The sequence below is a fragment of the Oryctolagus cuniculus genome, chromosome 10 (assembly GCF_051225735.1).
Source record: "Oryctolagus cuniculus isolate XC-2025 breed Fujian yellow rabbit chromosome 10, ASM5122573v1, whole genome shotgun sequence".
Taxonomy (NCBI): Eukaryota; Metazoa; Chordata; class Mammalia; order Lagomorpha; family Leporidae; genus Oryctolagus; species Oryctolagus cuniculus.
In genome coordinates this window covers 116,705,286-116,728,279 of record NC_142876.1, presented here as the reverse complement: position 1 = coordinate 116,728,279, position 22,994 = coordinate 116,705,286, and the positions used below count along the sequence as shown (strand labels likewise).

General features: G+C 48.9%; 1 protein-coding gene, 1 long non-coding RNA gene and 1 other non-coding gene across 23 annotated transcripts in view; 2 read left to right on the top strand and 1 right to left on the bottom strand.

Annotated features, from left to right (window-relative positions):
* The window catches only part of RAF1 (Raf-1 proto-oncogene, serine/threonine kinase), a 91,962-nt gene extending 78,029 nt beyond the window's left edge, over positions 1–13,933 (bottom strand). For 4 of the 20 annotated variants that reach the window (XM_089306629.1, XM_070051084.2, XM_089306636.1 and 1 more), the window contains exon 1: positions 13,497–13,933. Coding sequence is in view for 3 of the 20 variants with exons in the window: in XM_089306628.1 (XP_089162754.1) it covers positions 5,313–5,340 (28 nt within the window). In the remaining 17 variants the exon portion in view is untranslated. Of the gene's footprint in view, positions 1–5,312; positions 5,369–12,485; positions 12,617–13,026; positions 13,309–13,496 lie in introns of those variants that run through there. The other 16 variants (XM_089306627.1, XM_089306638.1, XM_070051089.2 and 13 more) reach the window with 11 other exon arrangements.
* A 40-nt stretch (positions 13,934–13,973) lies between these two features.
* On the top strand, positions 13,974–21,965 carry LOC149124450 (uncharacterized). Of its 2 annotated transcripts, none has more exons than XR_016215068.1 (2): positions 13,974–14,879; positions 21,289–21,965. It is a non-coding gene; the product is annotated as an uncharacterized LOC149124450 (long non-coding RNA). The 2 variants fall into 2 exon arrangements; XR_016215069.1 differs by lacking the exon at positions 13,974–14,879 and adding an exon at positions 18,643–18,765.
* LOC127492566 (small nucleolar RNA SNORD5) lies at positions 21,118–21,190 on the top strand. The gene has a single exon (XR_007922076.1). It is a non-coding gene; the product is annotated as a small nucleolar RNA SNORD5 (small nucleolar RNA).
* Positions 21,966–22,994: the final 1,029 nt, after the last annotated feature.

Below are 22,994 nucleotides of genomic sequence, written 5' to 3'. Positions count from 1 at the left end.
AAAAAAAAAAAAAATAACAATTATGGTAAAACAACCAGTTTCAAAGTGAAAAATGTCTGGAGCATTTCAATTTTTAATTCTCACCACAAGTGAGTTTATCATTTCAAACCACTCTGACCGAACTTTTTTTTTCCAAGATTCATTGATTTACTTGAAAGACAGAGTTACAGAGAGGCAGAGGCAGAGATAGAGAAAGACAGAGAGAGAGAGAGAGAGAGAGAGAGAGAGAGACTTCCATCCTCTGGTTCACTCCCCAGATGATCGCAACAGCCGCAGCTGGACCCATCCAAAGCCAGGAGCCTGGAGTTTCCTTGGTCTCCCACGTGGGTGCAGGGGCCCAGGAACTGGACCATCTTCTACTGCTTCCCCAGGCTATAGCAGAGAGCTGGACTGGAAGTAGAGCAGCCTTGACTCATACGGGATGCCAGTACTGCAGGCGATGGCTTCACCAGCTAAGCCACAGTGCCAGGCCCCCGGAATTCTTTTTTAAAACCCCAATTCTTCTTTTCATCTCCAAGTCACCATCTCTTCATTGAGGCAACAATCATTAATTTTAAAATAAACAGATCCCTTTCCAAAATACAACATTAACACAAATACCCAAAGCACACACAATCAAAAAGCGGTTTGCTCCTTTTCCAACCCCACTCCCTGCTAATGGCCTGGGAGAGCAGAAAGACTGACCCAAGTAATTGGGCCCCTGCACCCACGTGGGAAACCCTGATGAAGCTCCTGGCTCCTGGCTTTGGCCTGGCCCAGCCCTGGCTGTTGTGGCCATCTGCAGAGTGAACTAGTGGATGGAAGATCTCTCCTCTCCCTGACTCTGTCCCCTGCAATTTTGTCTTTCAAATAAAACAAATCTTTTTTAAAAAGTAAGTGACTTCATCATTTTACATCCTAGCAGTAACTTAGCACCTTACATTCAATAGATTGAACTGCAATCAGAGGCCAGTCACTGTGCTAAACTCCTGAGTATTCAAAAGTGATTAACACATAGTCTGTTAAGAGATGAGAGAGGTGAACAAATACTTCACTAAAATATTACAATAAGCACACATAAAGTCTGCAACGAACAGCACCTAAGAGCATTTGCACAAATCATTTTAAAATAAAATAAAAAGCCTTACAAAACCCAGTATTAGGGGAGCCAGCATTTTAGCACAGTAGTTTAAGCCACCACATGAGATGCAGACATCCCACACCAGTGCTGGTTGGAGTCCTGGCTGCTCCACTTCCAATCCAGCTCCCTGTTAATGGCCTGGGTTTTTGCAGCATAAGATGCCCAAGTGTTTGGGCTACTGCCACCCACATGGGAGACCAGGATAAAGCTCCTGTCTTAAGCCTGGACCAATGCTGGCCATTGCAGCCATTTAGGAAGTGAACCACCAGACGGAAAATTCCTCGGGGGCCAGCGCAGCGGCATAGTGTGCTAAACCTGTGCTAAGCCTGTGGCACCAGCATCCCACATGGCCACCGTTTGGATCCTGGCTGCTCCTCCCTGAAAGGCAGCAGGTGATGGCATCATTACTTGGATCACTGCCACCGATGTGGGTGACCCTGACTGAGTTCCAGGCTCCTGCCATCAGCCTGGTCCAATCCCACTGTTGTGAGCATTCGGGAAATGAACCAGTAGATAGAAAAGCTCTCTCTCAGGGCTGGCAAGTGGCATAGCAGGCAAAGCCGCCACTTGTGGCGCTGGCATCCCATATGGGCACTGGTTGGAGTCCCAGCTGCTCCACTTCCTGTCCAGCTCTCTGCTATGGCCTGGAAAAGCAGCAGAAGATGGCCCAAGTCCTTGGGCCCCTGCAACCATGTAGGAGACCCAGAAGAAGCTCCTGGCTTCAGATCGGCATAACTCTGGATGTTGCAGCCATCTGGGGAGTGAACCAGCAGGTGGAAGACCTCTCTCTCTCTTTGCCTCTGCCTCTCTGTGTAACTCTGCCTTTCGAGCAAATAAATAAATCTTTAACCAAAAAATAAATAAATAAATAAGAGCTCACTCTCTCTCAAATAAAAAAATAAAAACAACTAATAGTAAAGTGTTATGATTTAGATTCAATTACTGGGGACAGTGCTGTGGCATAGCGGGTAAAGCCACCACCTGCAATGCCAGCACCTCATATAGGCACCGGTTCTAGTCCCGGCTACTCCACTTCTAATCCAGCTCTCTGCTATGGCCTGGGAAAGCAGTAGAAGATGGCCCAAGTCCTTGGGCCCCTGCACCCACTTGGGAGATCCTAAAGACGCTCCAGACTCCTGGTTTCCGATCTGCCCAGCTCCAGCCCTTGCGGCCAACTGGGGAGTAAACCACTGGATGGAAGACCTCTTTTTCCCTCCCCACCATGTCACCCCACCTCCACATCTCTGTAATTGCCTTTCAAGTAAGTAAATAAATCAAAAAAAAAAAAAAAAAAAAAAGAATCAAGGGGCCAACACCGTGGCTTAGCACCACCTGAGGACATCCCATACAGATACAGGCACCAGTTCGTGTCCTGGCCGCTCCATTTTGATCCAGCTTTCTGCTATGGCCTGTGAAAGCAGTAAAGATGGCTCACCCACTTGGGCCCCTGAACCCATGTGGGAGAACCAGAAGAAACTCCTGACTCCTGGCTTTAGATCAGCCCAGCTCCCATTGCGGCAGTCTGGGGAGCAGAGATCTCTCTCTCTCTCTCTCTCTCTCTGCCTCTGCCTTTCTGTAATTCTGCCTTTCAAATAAATAAATCTTTAGAAACAAAAACAGATTCAACTACTTTCACTGAGGCACACAGGTCCATCAGCCTCAAGCAGAAATTTTTTCCCCAAATATCAAAAAATAAGGAATTAACCATTAAGCAGGAAGCATCAAGTTGAGAATAATTAATGAGATAATAAACTTACCAATGACTATTTGATGATGGTCATAAGAAAAACCAATGCAGAGGATTTTAAGGAGGAGCTTAAGAAGAATAACATTAGTGAAAGGGAAGGAGGAACAAAGGTCAGGAAATGATGTTTTAGAAGATGGTTCTTGAAATGGCTCTTAAAAGAGGAACAACGCAGAGTGTGGAAATCACGCAGTTTCTCTCCATTAGGTAAGATCCTTGAAGGCAGGAGTTTGCTTTATTCATTCCATACCAAATACAGCAGCATGCACTTACTAGGTGCCTAAAAACTGGCTTCTGACAACAATTGTGCTAAACATACATAATATGCACAAGACTTATGAGCAAGACACAGAAGCAGAACTGCCTCAATCTAGTAGACAAAGGAGACTCCTGTAAAATTTGAATAAAGTAATGCCAGTACATTTATACTTGAATATTCTCATGCCATCACAAAAAAGGATTCATAAAAACCCCACAATGGATTTCCCTTTATGAAACAAAGGGCAGCAGATGTCGAACCTAGTAATAAAGATGCTCTCATCTCACTTGGGAGTACCTGGGTTTGATTCCCAGCTGCAGCCCTGGACTCCAGCTTCCTGCCAATGCAAACCTTGAAAGCTGTGATGGCTCAAAGAACTGGGTTTCTCCCAGCAAAGTGAAACCTGGACAGTATTCCCAGCTCTCATCTTCAGCTCTGGCTCTTGCCCACCACTATTACAAGCATTTGGACAGTGAACCAGCACCTGGAAAGTAAGTGAGTGAGTGAGTGTGTGAGTGTGTGTGCGCACGCACGCGTGCACTTTTTCACCTCTCTCTCTCTCTCTGACTCTCAAATAGGTAAAATTCACGGGAAAAATATCTAAGGGCCAGCTTTGTGGCACAATGGATTAAGCCGCCACTTTCAATGCAAGCATCCCTTACTAGAGTGCCAATTTAAGTCCCAGCTGCTTGACCCAACACCCTGCTAATGCACCTAGGAAAGCATCAACAGATAGCCCAAATGTTTAGGGCCCCATCACCCACGTATGAGACCCACATGGAATTCCAGGCTCCTGGCTTTGGCCCAGCCCAGTCTTGCTATTGTGGTTACTGGGGAGTGAACCAACAGATGGAAGATCTCTCCCCTCTCTGTCATTCTGCCTTTCAAGTAGATAAATTTTTTAATCCTTAAAAAAAAGAAGAGGGGCCAGTGCTGTGGCATAGCAGGTTAAGCCTCTGCCTTCAATGCCAGTGTCCCATACGGTCAGCAGTTCAAGACCTGGCTGCTCCACTTCTGATCTGGCACCCTGTTGATGCACCTGGGGCCCCTGTACCCAAGTAGGAGACCCAGAAGAATCTCCTAGTTCCTGGCTTCAACCTGGCCTAGCCCCAGCTGTTGTGCCCATTTGGGGAGTGAACCAGTGGATGGAAGATCTCGCTCTCTTTCTCTCTATCCTTCTCTCTGTATAACACTGCCCCTCAAGTAAATAAAAACTAAATCCTTACTTTAAATTAAAAATTTTTTTAAAAAAGGAAAAAAATCTAGAATAAAAGAGTGGGGTTTTTTTTCCAAAGAACAAATAAAGTAGAATTAATTACTCTGCACATTGTAACTGTCTGTATCCTTTGAATTTCAAGGTATGTGACCACAAGTATTATCTACTAAAGAAAAATAAATTTAATTTTTTTTTTGACAGGCAGAGTGGACAGTGAGAGAGACAGAAAGGTCTTCCTTTGCTGTTGGTTCACCCTCCAATGGCCGCCGCGGCCGGCGCACTGCAGCCGGCGCACCACGCTGATCCAATGGCAGGAGCCAGGTGCTTCTCCTGGTCTCCCATGGGGTGCAGGGCCCAAGCACTTGGGCCATCCTCCACTGCACTCCCTGGCCACAGCAGAGAGCTGGCCTGAAAGAGGGGTAACCGGGACAGAATCCAGCACCCTGACCAGGACCAGAACCCGGTGTGCCGGTGCCGCGAGGCGGAGGATTAGCCTAGTGAGCTGCGGCGCCGGCCAATAAATTTAATTTTTAAGAATCTGCAGAGAGGCCAGCATTACAGCAAAGCAGACAAAGTCACCTCCTGTGATGCCAACATTCCATATGGCATCTGTTCGAGACCTGGCTGCTCCACTTCCAATCTAGCTCCCTGCTAAAGAGCCTGAGAAAGCAGCAGCAGAGGATAACCCAAGTTCTTGCGCCCCTGCAAGCCCACAGGAGATCTGGAAGAAGCTCTGGGCTCCTGGCTTCAGCCTGGTCTAGCTCCATCCTGGTCCAGCTCCAGCCACTGCACCCATTTGGGAAATAAACCAGCAGATGGAAGATCTGTCCTCTGTAACCCTGCCTTTCAAATAAATAAACAAATCTTTAACAATAACAACAAAAAGAATCTGCAGCAACTTAATTTTTAGTGAAACTGGCAGTAAAGTGAAAAATGCATTCTCATCAGAAAAAGGGAGTTCAGAAGCAGGTACCTGGTGATGCTGCATGGGACACCGGCATCCAGTATCAGAGTACCCAGGCTTGCATCCTGGCTCGTTTCAAACAAAATAAAAGAATGGGGAAAAAAAGAGTTCAGTTCAGAAGTTCTCAGAATAATTTACGCAAATAGTAATAAAAACCTGAACTAATCTGGAGCGGCAGAAAGGAGCTGAAACCTGGTCAAAAATCTAATTGTCAACGAATTCTGACAAGTGACTGAACAGAGTGATGTAAGGGTCCATACCATGAAAATAATTCACTTAAACTAATTTTTATATTATGAAAGCAATATATTCAGAGAACATATTTGGGGCCGGCGCCACGGCTCACTAGGCTAATCCTCCACCTTGTGGCGTCGGCACACCGGGTTCTAGTCCCGGTCGGAGCGCCGGATTCTGTCCCGGTTGCCCCTCTCCCAGGCCAGCTCTCTGCTGTGGCCAGGGAGTGCAGTGGAGGATGGCCCAAGTCCTTGGGCCCTGCACCCCATGGGAGACCAGGAGAAGCACCTGGCTCCTGCCATCAGATCAGTACAGCGTGCCGGCCGCAGCAGCCATTGGAGGGTAAACCAACGGCAAAGGAAGACCTTTCTCTCTGTCTCTCTCTCTCACTGTCCACTCTGCCTGTCAAAAAAAAAAAAAAAAAAAAAAAAAGAGAGAGAGAGAGAGAGAAAGAACATATTTGGGAAGTACAGAATATAAAGAGTTAAATTATAAGCTGCAGCTGCTGTGGTGTAGTGGAGTTAAGCTGCCACCTGCAGCGCTGACATCCTGTATAGGCGCCAGTTCCAAGTCCTACCTGCTCTACTTCCCATCCAGCTCCCTATTAATGCACCTGGGAAAGCAGCAGAAGATGGTCCAAGTGCTTGGACCCCTTCACCCACATGGCAGACAAAAGAAAGCTGCTGGCTCCTGGCTTCAGCCTGGCCATTTCAGCCATTTGTGCAGTACACCAGAGGATGGAAGACCTCTATCTCTCTGCTTCTTCCTCTCTGTAACTCTGCCTTTCAAATAAATAAATAAATCTTTAAATAAACAAGTAGAAGAAAGCTATGATTTCTACTGTTAACAATCATTGGTAACATCTACATGTATTTTCTTTCCATGTGTAAATTTTTTGTAATAGCTTGATATGAGACTCACATACTGCATAGCATGCTCATTGAAAGTGCAAAACTCGGGCCGGCGCCGCGGCTCAACAGGCTAATCCTCCGCCTAGCGGCGCCGGCACACCGGGTTCTAGTCCCGGTCGGGGCACCGGATTCTGTCCCGGTTGCCCCTCTTCCAGGCCAGCCCTCTGCTGTGGCCAGGGAGTGCAGTGGAGGATGGCCCAGGTGCTTGGGCCCTGCACCCCATGGGAGACCAGGAAAAGCACCTGGCTCCTGGCTCCTGCCATCGGATCAGCGCGGTGCGCCGGCCGCAGCGCGCCGGCCGCGGCGGCCATTGGAGGGTGAACCAACGGCAAAGGAAGACCTTTCTCTCTGTCTCTCTCTCTCACTGTCCACTCTGCCTGTCAAAAAAAAAAAAAAGAAAAAAAAAAGTGCAAAACTCAATAGTTTATTATATTCAGAGTTGCGCATCCAACTCCATCAACTTGAGAACATTTTTATCCCATTTTTATCTTTTTATCACATTTTTATCTTTTTATCAAAAAGAAACTTTTTTTTTTTTTGACAGGCAGAGTGGACAGTGAGAGAGAGACAGAGAGAAAGGTCTTCCTTTGCCGTTGGTTCACCCTCCAATGGCCACTGCGGCCGGCACACCGCGCTGATCCAAAGGCAGGAGCCAGGTGCTTCTCCTGGTCTCCCATTGGTTGCAGGGCCCAAGCACTTGGGCCATCCTCCACTGCACTCCCGGGCCACAGCAGAGAGCTGGCCTGGAAGAGGGGCAACCGGGACAGAATCCGGCGCCCCGACCGGGACTAGAACCCCGTGTGCCGGTGCCGCAAGGCAGAGGATTAGCCTAGTGAGCCATGGCGCCAGCCCCAAAAAGAAACTCTTAACACAACCATGGCCCATTCTCCACTTCCCCCAGCCCCTAATCTACTTTCTGTTTCTATGGATTTGCCTATTCTGGACTTCTCACACAAATGGAATCATTTTATATAGTCTTTTCTGCCTTACTGTTTTCAAGGTTCATCCATTTCATTGTTTTAAGTTTGAAGCAATCATTTCAGAAACCTAATTTTGCATTCAGCATTTTTCATGTTATACTAGTCAGCTTTTTATTACTACAACAAAATACCTGAAGCAACTAGTTTCACAAAAAACATTAATTCGGCGCCACGGCTCACTAGGCTAATCCTCCGCCTGTGGCGCCGGCACCCCGGGTTCTAGCCCCGGTTGGGGCGCCAGGTTCTAGTCCCCGTTGCTCCTCTTCCAGTCTAGCTCTCTGCTGTGGCCCGGGAGGGCAGTGGAAGATGGCCCAAGTGCTTGGGTCCCTGCACCCACATGGGAGACCGGGAAGAAGTACCCAGCTCCTGGCTTCGGATCAGCGCAGCGTACCAGCCATAGCGGCTATTAGGAGAGTGAACCAACAGAAGGAAGACCGGAAGACCTTTTTCTCTGTCTCTTCTCACTGTCTATAACTCTCCCTCTGTCTCTCTCTCACTATCTAACTCTGCCTGGCAAAAAAATAAAAATAAAAATAAAAAAACATTATTTTAGACCAGTTTCCAAAAGTTCAAGTCAAGATCAGGTTCCCCCATTGGTTTGGCTTTTGCAATGGTGGTGGATAGCAATGGTAGAGTGTAGGCAGAGTAAAGATCACATGGCAAGCCAGGAAGCAGCAAGAGTAGCTGGGCCAAAACTCAGGCTCTTATAATAATCTTCCAGCAAGAACTACCTTCCAAGGGCATGACCCCAATGACCTACGGATCTCCCACAGGTCCTACCTCCTAAACACCATAACCACATTAAGTTTTTAGCCTCTTGGTACCAATAACTTATGACTCTGGGTTTAAACATCTGCAAGAGTTTGGGGGCCAAATCATATTCAAACCATAGCACACATCATAAATGCTTCAAACATGTCCTATTACCAGAAAAACACAATGTCCTATCAAGGGGTCCAACAGTTTACACAATCATTTTACTGTTGTTGTTCACTTAAATTGTTTCTGGCTTTTTCTATTGTAAACAAATTTTCTTAAACAGAAGTGGGCACTTCTTTCTGAACGATCTCTCTGGATCCAGGGAAATGCCTCTTCCAGAAACTCTGAGCTTCCAATTAGATTTTTCACAGAAAGCAAAAGTTGTGCTCTTCCAAGGAAAAATTCAGAATGTCATCTATTCCAAACCTAGGTAAAGAATGGATTTATTTTATTTATTTGAAATGCAGTGTTACAGAGAGAGGGAGACAGAGAGACAGACAGGAGAATGAGATCTTCCATCTGCTGGTTCGTTCTCCAAATGGCCAGAACAACAGGGACTGGACCAGTACAAAACAAGGAACCAGCAACTCTATCCTGGTCTCCACATACATGACAGGGACCTAAGCACGTGGGCCATCTTCTGCTGCTTTCCCAGGCATATTAGCAGGGAACTGGCTTGGAAGCAGAGCAGCCAGGACTCAAACTGCCACTCCGATATGGGATGCAAGTGTCCCAAGCAGCGGCTGAAACCACTCCACTGCAACACTAGCTCCAAGGATGGAGGTTAAAATCTACTTGAATGTAAAACAAATGCCTGTGGCTTTGTGGCACAGTGGGTTAAGCTGCCAGCTGCAATGCCTGCATCCCATATGGGCACCAGAGTCCAGGCTACTCTACTTGGAATTAGTTTTCTGCTCATGTGCCTGGGAAAGCAGCAAATGCTTGGGCCCCTTTCACATCATGTGGAGCCCAGGATGGAACTGCTGGCTTCTGGCTTTGGCCTGGTCCAGTTTTAGTTGGAGACTGGAAGATGGCTCAAATTCTTGGGTCCCTGCACCCACATGGAAGACCCAGAAGAAGCTTCTGCCTCCTGACTTCAGCCTAGAACAGCCCTAGCCATTGCTGCCATTTGGGGAGTGAGCCAGAGGATGGAAGATCTCTCTCTCTCTCTCTCTCTCTCTCTCTCTCTGCCTTTCAAATAAATTAAATCTCAGGGAAAAAAAAAAAAAAAAAAACCGTGCCTACAATGGGGATGAAATTCAATTATAAAGACATATTAATCATTAACTAGCCTGACTCTTCCACAGAAACCCATAGTGATGAGGAATGGAAAATATTCTGTCCAAACATAATCCCTGAGGGCCAGCACCATGGTGTAGTATGTAAAGCCACCACCTGCAGTGCCAGCATCCCATATGGGCACCAGTTTGATTCCTGGATGATCCACTTCTGATCCAGCTCTCTGCTATGGCCTGGAAAAACAGCAGCAGACAGCCCAAGTTCTTGGCCTCTGCACGTCGCGACATGGGAGACCCAAAAGAAACTCCTGGCTCCTGGCTTCGGATCAGTCCAGCTCCAGTGCTCTGTCTTCCCTCCCCTCCCCTCCTCTCCTCTTCTCTCTGTCTCTCAACCTGCCTCGACCTCTCTGTAACTCTGCCTTTCAAATAAATAAATAAATCTTTTTATATGTGTGTGTGTGGGTGTGTGTGTGTATAATGCCTGATATTTTGTAGCTTCCAAGAAGTCAGACTACTATAACTTCCACAGCAGGCCGGAGGAAAATAAAGAGAGCATCTGGACTAAAACTGTGGTACTTAACTCTTGCTACCAGATGACGGTAAATTAAATCGAAAAGGTAGAAAGGGCAAGACGACAACACTGGCCAATCCAAAAGGATCCTCAGAAGCAATTCCACACACTGCATTCCCTTAAAACACTGTCATTCCCTCCCATTCATTAACCAAAATTGTAAATAACATCTCAATCACAAAAAGATGTTTACATTCTAATCTACTTTTAGGATTGTTAATCCCAACCAAGTAAAATCTCTTAGAATCTGATCTAAAAATAAAACCATGTGTCAAGTGTTCCTCAAAAAATACTATGTACACTGATTGGAATGTGATGCCAATTAACACAGTTTGTGAGTAATTTGCCAAAGAAACTTTAGATGACCTGGGCCAAAACTAATAACAAAGAAACAACACCCACTTGACATTTTCCTTGCTTAAAGGGAGATTCTAGAAGTAATTTTAGAAGAAAGGCAAACAGATCTAAAGTTAACTCCTAAAATCATGGAGAGCTGCACAAGTAATTCTGGGAGACAAAGAGTAGCAGAATGACTCGAGCATTGTGAAATTAAAGATGGAATCTTTAATATGTAATTAAGCTTAATTTTTACTCACAACTTTAAGGCAAGGATAAAATAGTCAGCCACTGCTATCATGAGGATTACAGATAAGATAGTTTAGCCCTGTACCAGAAGTACTGAGCGAATTGTCACACAAATATCTAGTTTTACACTTTGAACCCAGTCAGAAGAGCAATTAGGAGGAATTCTACTCATCCATACACCTACATACTCTAAGATCAAAACCCTAAACAACCTCATCCTAAATTAGGCCAGTGTTCTCTGATTTTCCAATTCACTCAAGGAGAGCCATTTTCCAAGTACCATTTATTTTTCAACAAATAACTTATATGATCTGCACAACTTAAAAAAACTTTTCAAGTCAAAGCTTGATTTTGTCATTTCATTAACCCTCTCACTTTCATAGTAGTCTATTTTTCAAAGACAATATTAAAAATTTTCTTCTGCAAGTCAAGGTTAAGGCATGCTGTTTGACTAACAAGTTCCTCCCAAGATCAGGATTACTATGCATGGATTATTATGTTCCAAATATGCCAACTAAAGTATTCTCTCTTCTAATATTTTTTCTATTTTTAAAGCAGAAGGTTAATAAAGTTTCATCTGAAATGTAAATGTAGTAAAAGCATACACTTGCTATTCCTGGACTACTCAAAATAATTTGAAGTCACTAATTTTATTTTCCATTTCATAAATAAGCTAATACTTTTGCAAAAGTCAAATTTAATTTCCAATAAGTTATTTAATCTTTAGAGCAAAAAAGACGCATATTTTAAACTAAAAACTAGTTTCAGAGGAGCTATAGTCCTTGATGTTTAACCATTCTTTACTTCATCTTTGAGACATTTATTGTCATAAACGACCAGTTTAACTTGCTTCTGTTTTCTTCTACTAAACCAAGCCCCACAAAATATGCCCAAATTCATTTCAGTCAAGCCTTCTTTGAAAGCACACACTTTTCCCAACTACTGACAAGACGCAACAAAACCAAGCAATTCCATTATAACTTAAAATCACAAACATCACATACCTAAAAGATAAGCTTTTAGAACAGAAACAGTAACAGGTTTATTTTTCCAAGTACCCAGCATTCATCTGGGTCAAATGTTTCTGTTGCATTTTAAACAGCTTAGCCCTTGAAGTGATAAGGGTAAAAACAAGCCAACACAATCTTAATGTTCTTCAGTGGAACTAATCAACACAACCCAAGAAAAACTTAGGAACTGCTAGCTGAAGTCTGCTAATAACCACTTTTGCATAAGCATTAATCACAACAATGCAGCTATTTTAGGAAAAGTATGTTCACAGAACTAAAGACTTGATAACAACTGGAACCTGGGGAAATCAATCATAGAAGCGGTTTGCTCCGTAAGATACATTAATCCAACCAGAAACACTTCCATTCTAGACCTTTTCAGATGTTTCTGTTCTAACTGCGGAACACGGTTTATATCGTCAACAGCCATTTAAAATGTAGAATTACTAGAAGGTACTACAGTTATGAAGTCAACATTTGTGGGCAAGTATAACTTCAGAAGAATCTTCTACAACAATCTCTAGGAATATGGATGCAGTGAATTCACACGGAATAAACGCAAAACACGCATCAAGAATGTTCCTAACGGGTCTAACAAAGTCAGTCTTTTCTATTACTATCAGCTTGAACATCATGGGGGTGGGCTGGTGGAATAGTCATCAGCAAGAATAAAAGAATTAGCGACCTATTTGGAATAATGCAAATTCAATCAACTAGTTCGCCACTACCCACAACAAAGTCCCTGCAAAGATCCTGCAACCTGTACCCTTTCATCCCTTCACCCCGGACTATGTGCTGCTCCCCAAACTCATCCCAAGTCCGGCAGGCCTTCGGCGCAGCTGTCTGGCCCCAGCCTCCACGACCTCACCGCCCCCTCACCAGGTGAGCACTCACTCAACAGCCCTTCCAACCCCGCCGCGCACCAACTCCTCTCCTGCCCGAAGCAAAGCCAGCCGTTCTCAATTCCCAGCACACTGCAGACCAAGCCTTATCGCGCCGCATTGTCGTCACGCCTGGGCAGGCTCCCTCCGCTCAGCCCAGAGGGCCGGGCGGCCAGAGCCTAGATGGACGCACTGCCCACTCCCATTAAGTGACCCCCAGGACCCGGGTCGCATCGTGCGCAGATCCTACCCCTCTTCCCAGCAGGGGTGAAGCCCGGCGGCACAGCCAGGGCCCCGCAGAGAACAATGAATGAACACAGCCGCCTCCACCTCCGCCTCCCGTGAGGTCCAAAATCCCTTCCGAGCACCGACAGCGCCCGGCAGAGCCGAGGCGTCCTGGGGCTCTCGCTTCACACAAAAGCCAGCCCTGGCCCTCGCCGGCACAGCGCCCCGAGGCCAAGGCTCGGGATAAGCATCCCAAACCTCTCATTAGGAACCCACAAAGACCTGAGACCCCAGGCGAAGCCCCTCTGCCCTGGCGGCGGGGCACTGACCCCTTGCTCCTCCTTCCCCGATTCCACTCCGCGGACCTAAAAGGGTGTCCGTCGAGCTAAGGGCCCTGCAAGAAGGCGCGAGCCCGGCCGGGGTCCCCGACGCCGCGGCCAAAGAACAGCAATCAGCCGCTCCAAATGACAACACAGATACCGCGCAGCCCTGGGCGGATTTCTTTCCCAGTGCCAAAAATGAGGAATGCGTACTGGGCAGAGGGGTGGCGCTGGCCCGTTTCCGCGACACACAAGGAAATCTGCGTGGGGACGTGGGAACCGGGCTCGCCGGCACTGACACCGGGCGCGGGGGCCGCCTAGCGCCACCCAGGGTGACAGGGGCCTGCCCGGCCGTCGCCCCGCAGCCGCGGGGCAGCTCCGAGCGTCAGCGCCGCTCGGGCCCGGACCGCGGGGAAGCCAAGCCGCCCCCAGCCGCCCCGCCCGGCTCCCGGCATCCACGCCCCGACCCCGCAGCCTACCTGAGGGAGCCCGGCCGCCCCTGCGTCCGTCTAGTCGTCCGGCGGCGGCTTCGCGTCCGCTCCTCCTCCCTGCGGCGGGTGAAGGAACGGGAGGCGGTCACATTCGGCGCGTCCCCAACCCAGGGGACGGGGCCCCGGGAAGCCCCCGCATCGTCGCACTCGGGCTCCGCGCCTCAGGGCACACGCCCCAAAGCCCGGCCAGCTGGCCCTTTCGGGGGCCCAAGGAGAGCCGCAGAGAAGCCTTCCCGCCTCAAGCTCGCTCTCCTCTTACTCCCGCCATCTAAGATGGCGGCTCCAGCGCCCGCGATGAAGAGACTCTGGGGCGGCCCCGGCGAGCGAGCCCTCCACTCGGTGCTCCTCCTCCCGGCCTGCGGCTCCACCGGCTCCCCGCTTCTGCGCGAGCCCTGCCGCCTCGCCGTCCACTTCAAGCCCGGCTCGGGAATCCATCGCTCTGGCCTGAGCTCAGGCCCCGCCTCCGGAGGCGTGGCCTTGCGGGGCCGGCGGCCGCCATTTCGGAGCTCTGGATGCTGCGAGGGCATCGGTGCCCGAGAAGGCTGGTACCGACTCCCTGGCAAGGGGCTAGAGATCCACGGAAGCTCAGAGATAACCGGACGTGCCAGAGAGCACCTAGAAACTTCTAACTGTGGCGCGTCCTCTTGGAATTAAACACTTGCGAATGCGAGTCCCGGCGCTGCCCCTGGCCGGCTGAGTGGGAGAAGCCCGAAATCATCTCTCTGAAGCCTCAGCTGCTTAGTCTGTAACTTGGGGGGCTCAAGACTGGTCCCTCGGATCGGCCCAGGGCACTGTGCAGTCGCCGAAGGGTGCGCACGCCGAAACCGTTGCACCAAAATGGTCTTTTCGCGGGTCGGTTCCCATGAGCCTTTTGAAATTCCCTGGGACTGACAGATACCGTTTGCAACGCTGTCCTGGGCATTGGGCTCAGTCGTCAAAACCCCTGCCTCCCACTGATGAGGGCAAGAGAGCGAGCCAATTCCAGGCGCGATGTCTGTGCCCAGATCGCAATGACAGACAGCAGTGCGCGGACCGACGTGGAAATCACGTAGGGGGAGGGCGAGAAGGCTCCTAACGGGGAAGAACACTGAGGGGGAGTTCTTTTTTGTTGCTAAGTGGGAATAACTGTTCCGGGATTAAATGAGATGCAACGTGGAGGACTCTCAGTGCAGAGAATGCTGGGTCTTGCAGGATCTGGAGCCCGACTGCCTAGGTTCGGATTTGCGCTGTGCAGTCTCTTATCTGTGCCTAGGACACGTCGTTGAAACTTGTGTTCCTCAGTTCCCCAGTGAGGAAACCGTGATGCCTACCTCCTGGAGTTGGCGAGATTCAGATGTGCGAAGAGCGGGACTCCCAGCAAGCCTTGCGGAGGTGCGTTAGCGCTAGTCAGGACCGCAATGCCTTATCTCCCAGAGCCACTCCCTCATTCGGCTTCCCCGCACTTAGGACTTCAAAGGCTAGGGAGCCTGTTCCTCCTTCACACCTCTTAGCTAAGCGACACAAGGGGCCACTTCATTATTTAACAAATACTGTATGGAGGTGAAGTGCACATCACACACACTGAGCTGTCCTAACTGGACAGCAGGTACCTCCCCAGTGTTGTCTACCTGTCACCTCTAAGTCCAAACGTTTCCTACTCCAGTGTTAAACCATTCAGCCGTCGCTGCCCACCCTCTAGCCCCTGGCAACCACTCATACAGATTCTGTGTCACCATGGATTTAGTCCGTGTATAATTTTTAATTTATTTGAAAGCAGAGAGACAGATCTCCAACCACTGCTTCACACCCCCAAATGCCCACAATAGCCAGGGCTGAGCCAGGAGCCCAACACTCCATCCAGGTCTCCCACGTGGGTGGCAGGGACCATCAACTGTTGCTTCTCGTGGTCTGCTTTAGCGGAAGCTGGAATCAGGAATGGAGCTGGACTCCAACCCAGGCCCCTCCTGCATGGATGCAGGCAACCCAAGCAGTGTGTTACCCACTGCACCAAAGGCCTGCCCCACTCCAGTTGTTCCAGACAAGCGGACTCATTCCGTGACTTTTTGCACTTAGCATATGTTTTTTTTTTTTTTTTTTTTTTTTTTTTTTTTTTGACAGGCAGAGTGGACAGTGAGAGAGAGAGACAGAGAGAGAAAGGTCTTCCTTTGCCGTTGGTTCACCCTCCAATGGCCGCCGCTGCAGCCGGCGCACCGCGCTGATCCTGGCAGGAGCCAGGAGCCAGGTGCTTTTCCTGGTCTCCCATGGGGTGCAGGGCCCAAGCACCTGGGCCATCCTCCACTGCACTCCCTGGCCATAGCAGAGAGCTGGCCTGGAAGAGGGGCAACCGGGACAGAATCCGGCGCCCCAACCGGGACTAGAACCCGGTGTGCCAGCGCCGCAAGGTGGAGGATTAGCCTATTGAGCCACGGCGCCGGCCCAAGCATATGTTTTAAAAGTTCATCCACGTTATAACACGGATGGATGCTTCATTGCTTTGTATGAAGGGATCATAAACTCCATCGTAAGTTTTTCCACATTTTGTTTATCCATCTGTTGACAAACATTTGAGTTATTTCCATCTTGTGGCTGTTGTGAGCAGTGATGCTGGACTCCACACGCTATAGGTACTTCAGTCCCTGTTTTCAGCCATTTAGGAGTGGAATTGCAGGGATCATGTTGCTCTGCACTGGGCTGAATACCGCCTACTGTGGAGAGCTCTGCTTTGGTGGTAGGTCAGGAGAGCTAGAGTTACGAAAAAAGATCTCAGGAGAGGAATGGGGGAAGGAATGCTTCAGAAATGGTTTGAAGAAGGGCCCGCATCATGGCCCGGTGGATTAAGCCCCTACCTGTGACACCAGCGTCCCATATGAGCACTGGTTTGAGTTCCAGTGCTCCACTTCCAATCCAGCTCCCTGCTAATGTGCTTGGGAAAGCAGCAGAGGATGGCCCAAGTACTCAGGCCCAGGGCCCCTGCCACCCACATGGGAGAGCCAGATGGGGCCCCAGGCCGCTGGCTTTGGCCTGGCCCAGCCTTGCTGGTTGTGACCATTTGGAGAGCAAAGTAGCAGGTGGAAGATCTGTATGTGTGTATGTGTAACTGTCTTTCAACTAAATAAATCATTTAAAAAAAAAAATGGTTTGATGAATGGGCATACCAAGTGATGTCAGCTCAAACAGAAGGGAAAGAATGGGAGGTGTCACAGGTGGGGAGAGGGGGGTAGGTGGAGACTAACAGTGAAAGTCCCCTGGGCGTTAGAATGTTCTACATCTTGATTTGGGCGATGGTTAGATGGATGTATACTCATATATAATATATAAAAGTCTGTGTGTACTTCATTTGTTAGAGCTCAATGAAAAAAACTTTTGGAAGATGGACAGTCAGGGCTTTAAGCCTGGCCAAAAGTGTGCATTTTTCAGATAAAGAAAAAAACAATAATAGCCACAAGATAGGCATTTGGCATAGCAGTTAGAGGATGGCCCACTTGGGTGATGCCACTTGGGGTACCAGAATGGAGGCTCAGCAGGTTAAGCCACTGCCTGTGATGCTGGCATCCCATAGCACAGGTCCCTGCTAATGCATGGCCCAAGTGCTCAGGCCCTTGCCACCCATGTGGGAGACCTAGGTGGAGTTCAGACTCCTAGCTGTGGCCTGGCCCAGCTCTAGCTGCTGTGGCCGTTTGGGGAGTGAACCAGCAAATCAAAGATTCTCTCCCTCTCCCCCTCTCTCTCTGCCTTTCAAATAATAAATAAATAAATCTTTGAAAAAGAAAAGAAAGATGGCACTCGGGACATCTGCGTTCCACACGGGAGTGCCTGTGCTCACGTCCTGGCTCTGCTCCCAATTCAGCTTCCTCCTAATGTGCACCCTGGGAGGCAGCAGATGATGGCTCAAGTACTTGGGTCCCTGCCACCTACCTGAGACACCTAGATTGAGCTCTGGACTCCTGGTTTCGGCCTGGCCCAGCCCCAGCTATTGCATTTGGGGAATAAATCAGCAGATGAGAGATCTCTGTCTGTCTCACTCTCTGCCTTTCAAATTAAATAAAATTTTAATAAATTGGTAGCTGTCATTTATGGAGCCTCTTCATGTATCAGACATTTTTACACAAACTCTAATACAGAGGCAACAAAAGGCCTACTCTGTAGGTGAGGAGCGCTTCAGAGAAAGCTGGTAATTAATCCAAGGACACCAAGCTGGGAAGTGGTGGAGTAAGAATCTGGACCTGCTCATTTGTTCATTCAGTAAATAGAGATTTCTAGTGTGCCTGGTACGTGCCAGCCCCTGCGTTAGCACAGGGCCCAAAGCCACGAACAAGCCAAAATCCCTGCCCACACAGACTTTACAATCCAGCTGGGGAGACGAGCAGCAAACAAATATATAAACCAGCATGAGTCCGGCGCCGCAGCTCACTAGGCTAATCCTCCACCTTACGGCGCCGGCATACCAGGTTCTAGTCCCGGTCGGGGCGCCGGATTCTGTCCTGGTTGCCCCTCTTCCAGGCCAGCTCTCTGCTGTGGCCAGGGAGTGCAGTGGAGGATGGCCCAAGTCCTTGGGCCCTGCACCCCATGGGAGACCAGGAGAAGCACCTGGCTCCTGCCATCGGATCAGCGCGGTGCGCCGGCCGTGGCGGCCATTGGAGGGTGAACCAACAGAAAAGGAAGACCTTTCTCTCTGTCTCTCTCTCTCACTGTCCACTCTGCCTGTCAAAAAAAAAAAAAAAAAAAAAAAAAAAAAGCCAGCATGACCATCAGGACTGGTAAACCGAAGGAAGGAATGAGAGAATAATGGGGTGGGAAGGGTGTGCCTTCAGGCTCAGCAGGCAAGCAAGGCCTCCTTCGCTGACAGTGCAGCTGGGCACTCAGGGAGGGGAAGGGCTGGGGGGAGGCAGAAAGGCAGAACACCCAGCAGGAGGGACACACACAAGGGCCACAGGGCGGAATGGGAGCACTGAGGTGAGGTGGGAAGGGGACAGAGGATGGAGTCACGGCCAGCCTGACTCCCACGCCTGTGGCCTTTCCATCCCATCCTGCCTCTCTGGCGAGTCTAATTTTAGCCACAGATGAGTTGGAAGTGCGGGCTGGGCCTGGGTTGGGTGCTGGGAGAGCCAGAGCCTTGTAAACAAACAGTTACCCAACCAGGTGACACCAGTGTGCTCGCCCAGCCACCCAAACAAGGGAGGGAGTGGCCTGCCCCGCCATGGCCGGTCGGCAAGGCCTCCAGAGAAGCAACATCCAAGCTAAGTCTCGAGCGAGGAGTCGGAATTTTCCAGACTGAGAGGTGGGAGTGCTGGGCAGGCGGTGGGGACAGGCTGGGCCAAGGCGGAGCGGTGACTAGCATGATAGGTTGGGGAGATTGCCTGGCTACGACGATGCCGGAGGGGCAGAAGGCACCTGGCTCAGCGTCAGTCCCCCACAGCGGGCAGATAGGAGGGGCTGGGGGCTGGCGGCTAGGGCTGCCACCACAGTGTCCGTGGTGTCACTGCGGCCATCTAGAAGGACAGTTACAAAGACACGCGCTCCTTCACAAGTCAGTCAGGAGCACATAAATCGGAACAACCTCCGTGAAAGTCACTTTGACAGCGTCGAGATTCTAAGTAGGATGTAGCTATTCTTCAGGGGACTGCATCCCGCAGATCCACTGGGAAACGCGTGAAGTGTTGCACGCACAGCCTACACCTTGCCAAGCTGCTTGTCATCCCACCAAGGACCACGCAGCTGTAAGACACAACGATGAACTCTGCTGTGGAAAGAAGGCCAAGGCACACTGTTGAATGAAAACAGAGAGACAAAACATTGCAAACAGTGTGCTCCTTTCTGTGAAAAGGGAGGAAAACATTGGCTTAGAGAGGCTGAAATTATGTCTGGAAGACACACAGAATGCACCAGGGTGACCACAGGCCATGGCAGGTGGGGCTCAGAGCAGGAGAAATGGTCTCACTGCCTGGTTTTTTATATTTTTAAATTTTTGAACCATGTGAGTGTGCTACCCACTCAAAACAAACAAAAACAAGGCTGAAGGTCAAATTCAGTGGTCTCCCCGGAGCTGGAGAGCTGGGTCAGCAGCCTGTTCCCTAGCCCTAGCGCCTACTCGGTGGCTCACACCCGCCCTTGCCCACAGAGCCAGGGCCACTCTCACCAGGACTCCCAAGGACGAGGCTCAGGAGCAGGTTGCCCCCGCCTCCTATCTCCCCAGGGGGTCTGGCTACTTTTCTCTGTGACTTTCAGCCTCTCCCCACCACCCTCACCTACATCCTACCTGGCCCAGCCTCCCCCTCTCTCTCCCACCCAGCTCAGTTGCAGCCCTCTGCCCTGGGAAAATCAGGGGTCAAGGCTGGACTCTGCAGAGCCACTGCCCGTTTGGCAGGGAGTGGGTGGGGTGGGGGAGAGCCACCCCGGCACAGAGGCTGCCGTCTCTCTGTGGGATAATGTCCGCCATGAGTTGGACTGTGTTCCATTGGGAAGGGGAGTTGACTTCCCCCTCCCATGCCTGCCCTGTGCTAGCAGGAAGGGGACCCAGGAGCCAGCTGATGGGCACATGCAGGCCCCTAAGGGGGTCTGCTCTCCCCTGGAGGTGTCCCTGCACTGCAGGGAGCACAACACTTAAGAACAAATACAAAACACCGAGCCAGGACGAGCAAGACTCTGGAAGAGTGGAAAAATTCTGCATTTAGTACCTTTAATGGCACTTGTTTCCCCCTTGCTTTTTGGACGGAGTCCTGTGTTTACATTTTGCACTAGGCCTCACAAATTTTAGCTGACCCTAGCCAGAGGCCAGGAGGGTCACGGAGCCCTTAAAACTTGCCATTCTGCCCAAACAAGGTTATAGAGGTACACTGCCCAGAATAAAAAGAGAAACCACTCATCATACTATTTTAACCTGGAGCCTTGTCACCGGACCACACCGTCTGTGGTCAACTACTGTTCCATTCGCCCATTGTTGCATAACAGTCAGCTGGGGGTCAGAGCCGAAGCACCTCCTCTTGGCCCTTCCTTCTTGGTGGTCTCAAGGTTTGGGTCCTCTGTGAGGGCTCAGAGCCCCAGCAAACAATATAGGACAGTTCTTTAGTTTAAAAAAAAAAAAAAAAAAAAAAAAAAAAAAAGCAAGCAGATGGGCCGGCATTGTGGCACAGTGGATAAAGCCACTACTTGCTCCTCCAGCATCCCGTACAGGCGCTGGTTCAAGTCCCAGCTGCTCTATTTCCAATCCAGTGCCTGCTAATGTGCCTGGGAAAGCAGCAGAAGATGGCCCAAGTGCTTGGGCCCCTGCACCCACGTGGGAGACCTGGAAAAAGCTTCTGGTTCCTGGCTTCAGTTTGGCCCAACCCTGACTACTGCAGTCATTTGGGGAGTGAACCAGCAGATAAAGATCTCTCTCTCTCTCCGGCCACAGCGCGCTGGCCATAGCGGCCATTTGGGGGGTGAACCAACAGAAAGGAAGACCTTTCTCTCTGTCTCTCTCTTTCTCACTGTCTAACTCTGCCTGTCAAAAAAAAACTCTCTCTCTCTGCTCTCTCTGTGTGTGTATGTAATTCTGCCACAAATAAATAAAATAAATCTTTAAAAATACATAAATAAAATTTTAAAAATTTAAGGAAAAAAATTTTTGGAGAATCATAAAGACAGAAAGAGAGATCACATGATGAATTTATATGTTCAACTGCTGAACGATTACAGACATGAACTAAAACCTAATTCTACCAAAGCTGGATGTGGCTATAATACATAGAAATCTATGTATGGCCTAATGTTATAGCTAAATATGTAAGGTTCCTAAATAATTCATTTTGTACTTTTTCCACAGGAAAAAAATACAGCCATTCACATGTGTGTGTGTGTCAAGAATCAGGCAAGTACATCTACTCTATAAAAACCCAAGAGTAAATTGCTTGAAGAAATTATATCCAAAGATTTTAGGTGGAATTTTGAAGTTATTATGTAATTCAAGTGAGGATTAACAGACCAGAAATTGTGGGCTGATATGACACCGTGAATTAAGCATCAATTTGTTTAAAAGGGCTTAAAGGTGTGTGTGGTTTTTTTTGTTTGTTTGTTTTTTTGTTTTTTTTTTTTTTTTTTTTTGGACAGGCAGAGTTAGACAGTGAGAGAGAGACAGAGAGAAAGGTCTTCCTTCCATGCGGGTGCAGGGCCCAAGCACTTGGGCCATCCTCCACTGCCTTCCTGGGCCACAGCAGAGAGCTGGCCTGGAAGAGGGGCAACCGGGACAGAATCCAGCGCCCCGACCGGGTCTAGAACCCGGTGTGCCGGCGCCGCAGTGGAGGATTACCTAGTGAGCCGCGGCGCCGGCCTAAAAAGGGCATAAAGATTTAAAAGAGCTAACTACATGACTTTAGACAGTGGAAGGAACTTGGGACTTCCTTCAATAAAAATTTATTATTAAATAATTTTGCCTTATGCTATACAGTATAAAAAATAAACTTTACACTGGTTTGTAGAAAATCAAAAAGAGAAAGAAAGAAAGAGAGAGAAAGAGAGAGAAAGGAAGGAAGAAGGGAAGGGAGGAATGGAGGAAGGGAGGAAGGAAGGGAGGAAGGGAGGGAGGGAGGGAGGGAGGGAGGGAGGGAGGGAGGGAGGGAGGGAGGTAAAATATGAGAGGGAGCACCTGTCTGCTGTTCTGCTTCCGCAGACATCCACAGTGGCCAGGGCTAGGCTGACCACTGGAGCCGGGAGCCAGGAACTCAATCCCCGACTCTCACACGGAGGGCAAGAACCCAACTACCTGAGGCACCACTGCTGCCTCCCAGGGTCTGATTAGCAGGAAGCTGGAATCAGGAGCCAGAGGTGATACCAAACCCAGGCACTCTGATGAAGACTGTGGGACTCTTACCTGGGAGCTGAATTGTAGACCAAATGCCAGCCCCAGCAGGGACCTTTTCCTAGTGACCCAGCGTCACTACTGCTGGACACTATCAGGGGAAGCAGCCACCAGCCCATGAGACAAGAAGGAAGAGAAAGTCCACCTCTGGATTGGAGTGGTGAGAGATGGGAGGGGTTGTTGTAGCCATCTTTGAGATGCACAATCAGACATGTCTATGATTACACTTTAAAATAAGTCTTTTAATGATCTTGTAAGGAGCATCATAAATTTGAATTTTGGGGGAATGTCCAAAAGTTTATGGCAAACAGAATTAAAAGATATTTATAATGGTGTGAAAAATGGAAATCCTTCCACAGTATTTTTCATAATACACATTTTCCATGAGCTTTTTGAAGAACCACTATGTTTATAAAGGGAAGATTATGAATTTAAAAGTATTATTTTGTTGAATATAAGCACTTAAAATACAGCATTGCCATTTGATTTTTTAAATGATTCTGTATTTTTATTTATTTGAAAAGCAGAGAGGTAGAGACATAGGGATTTTCTGTCAGCTGGTTCACTCTCCCGAATGCCTCCAACAGCCAGGGTGGGATGAGACAGACGCCAGGAGCTAGCAGTTCCACCTGGGTTTTCATGTGTGTAGCTGGGACTCAAGTACTTGAGCCATC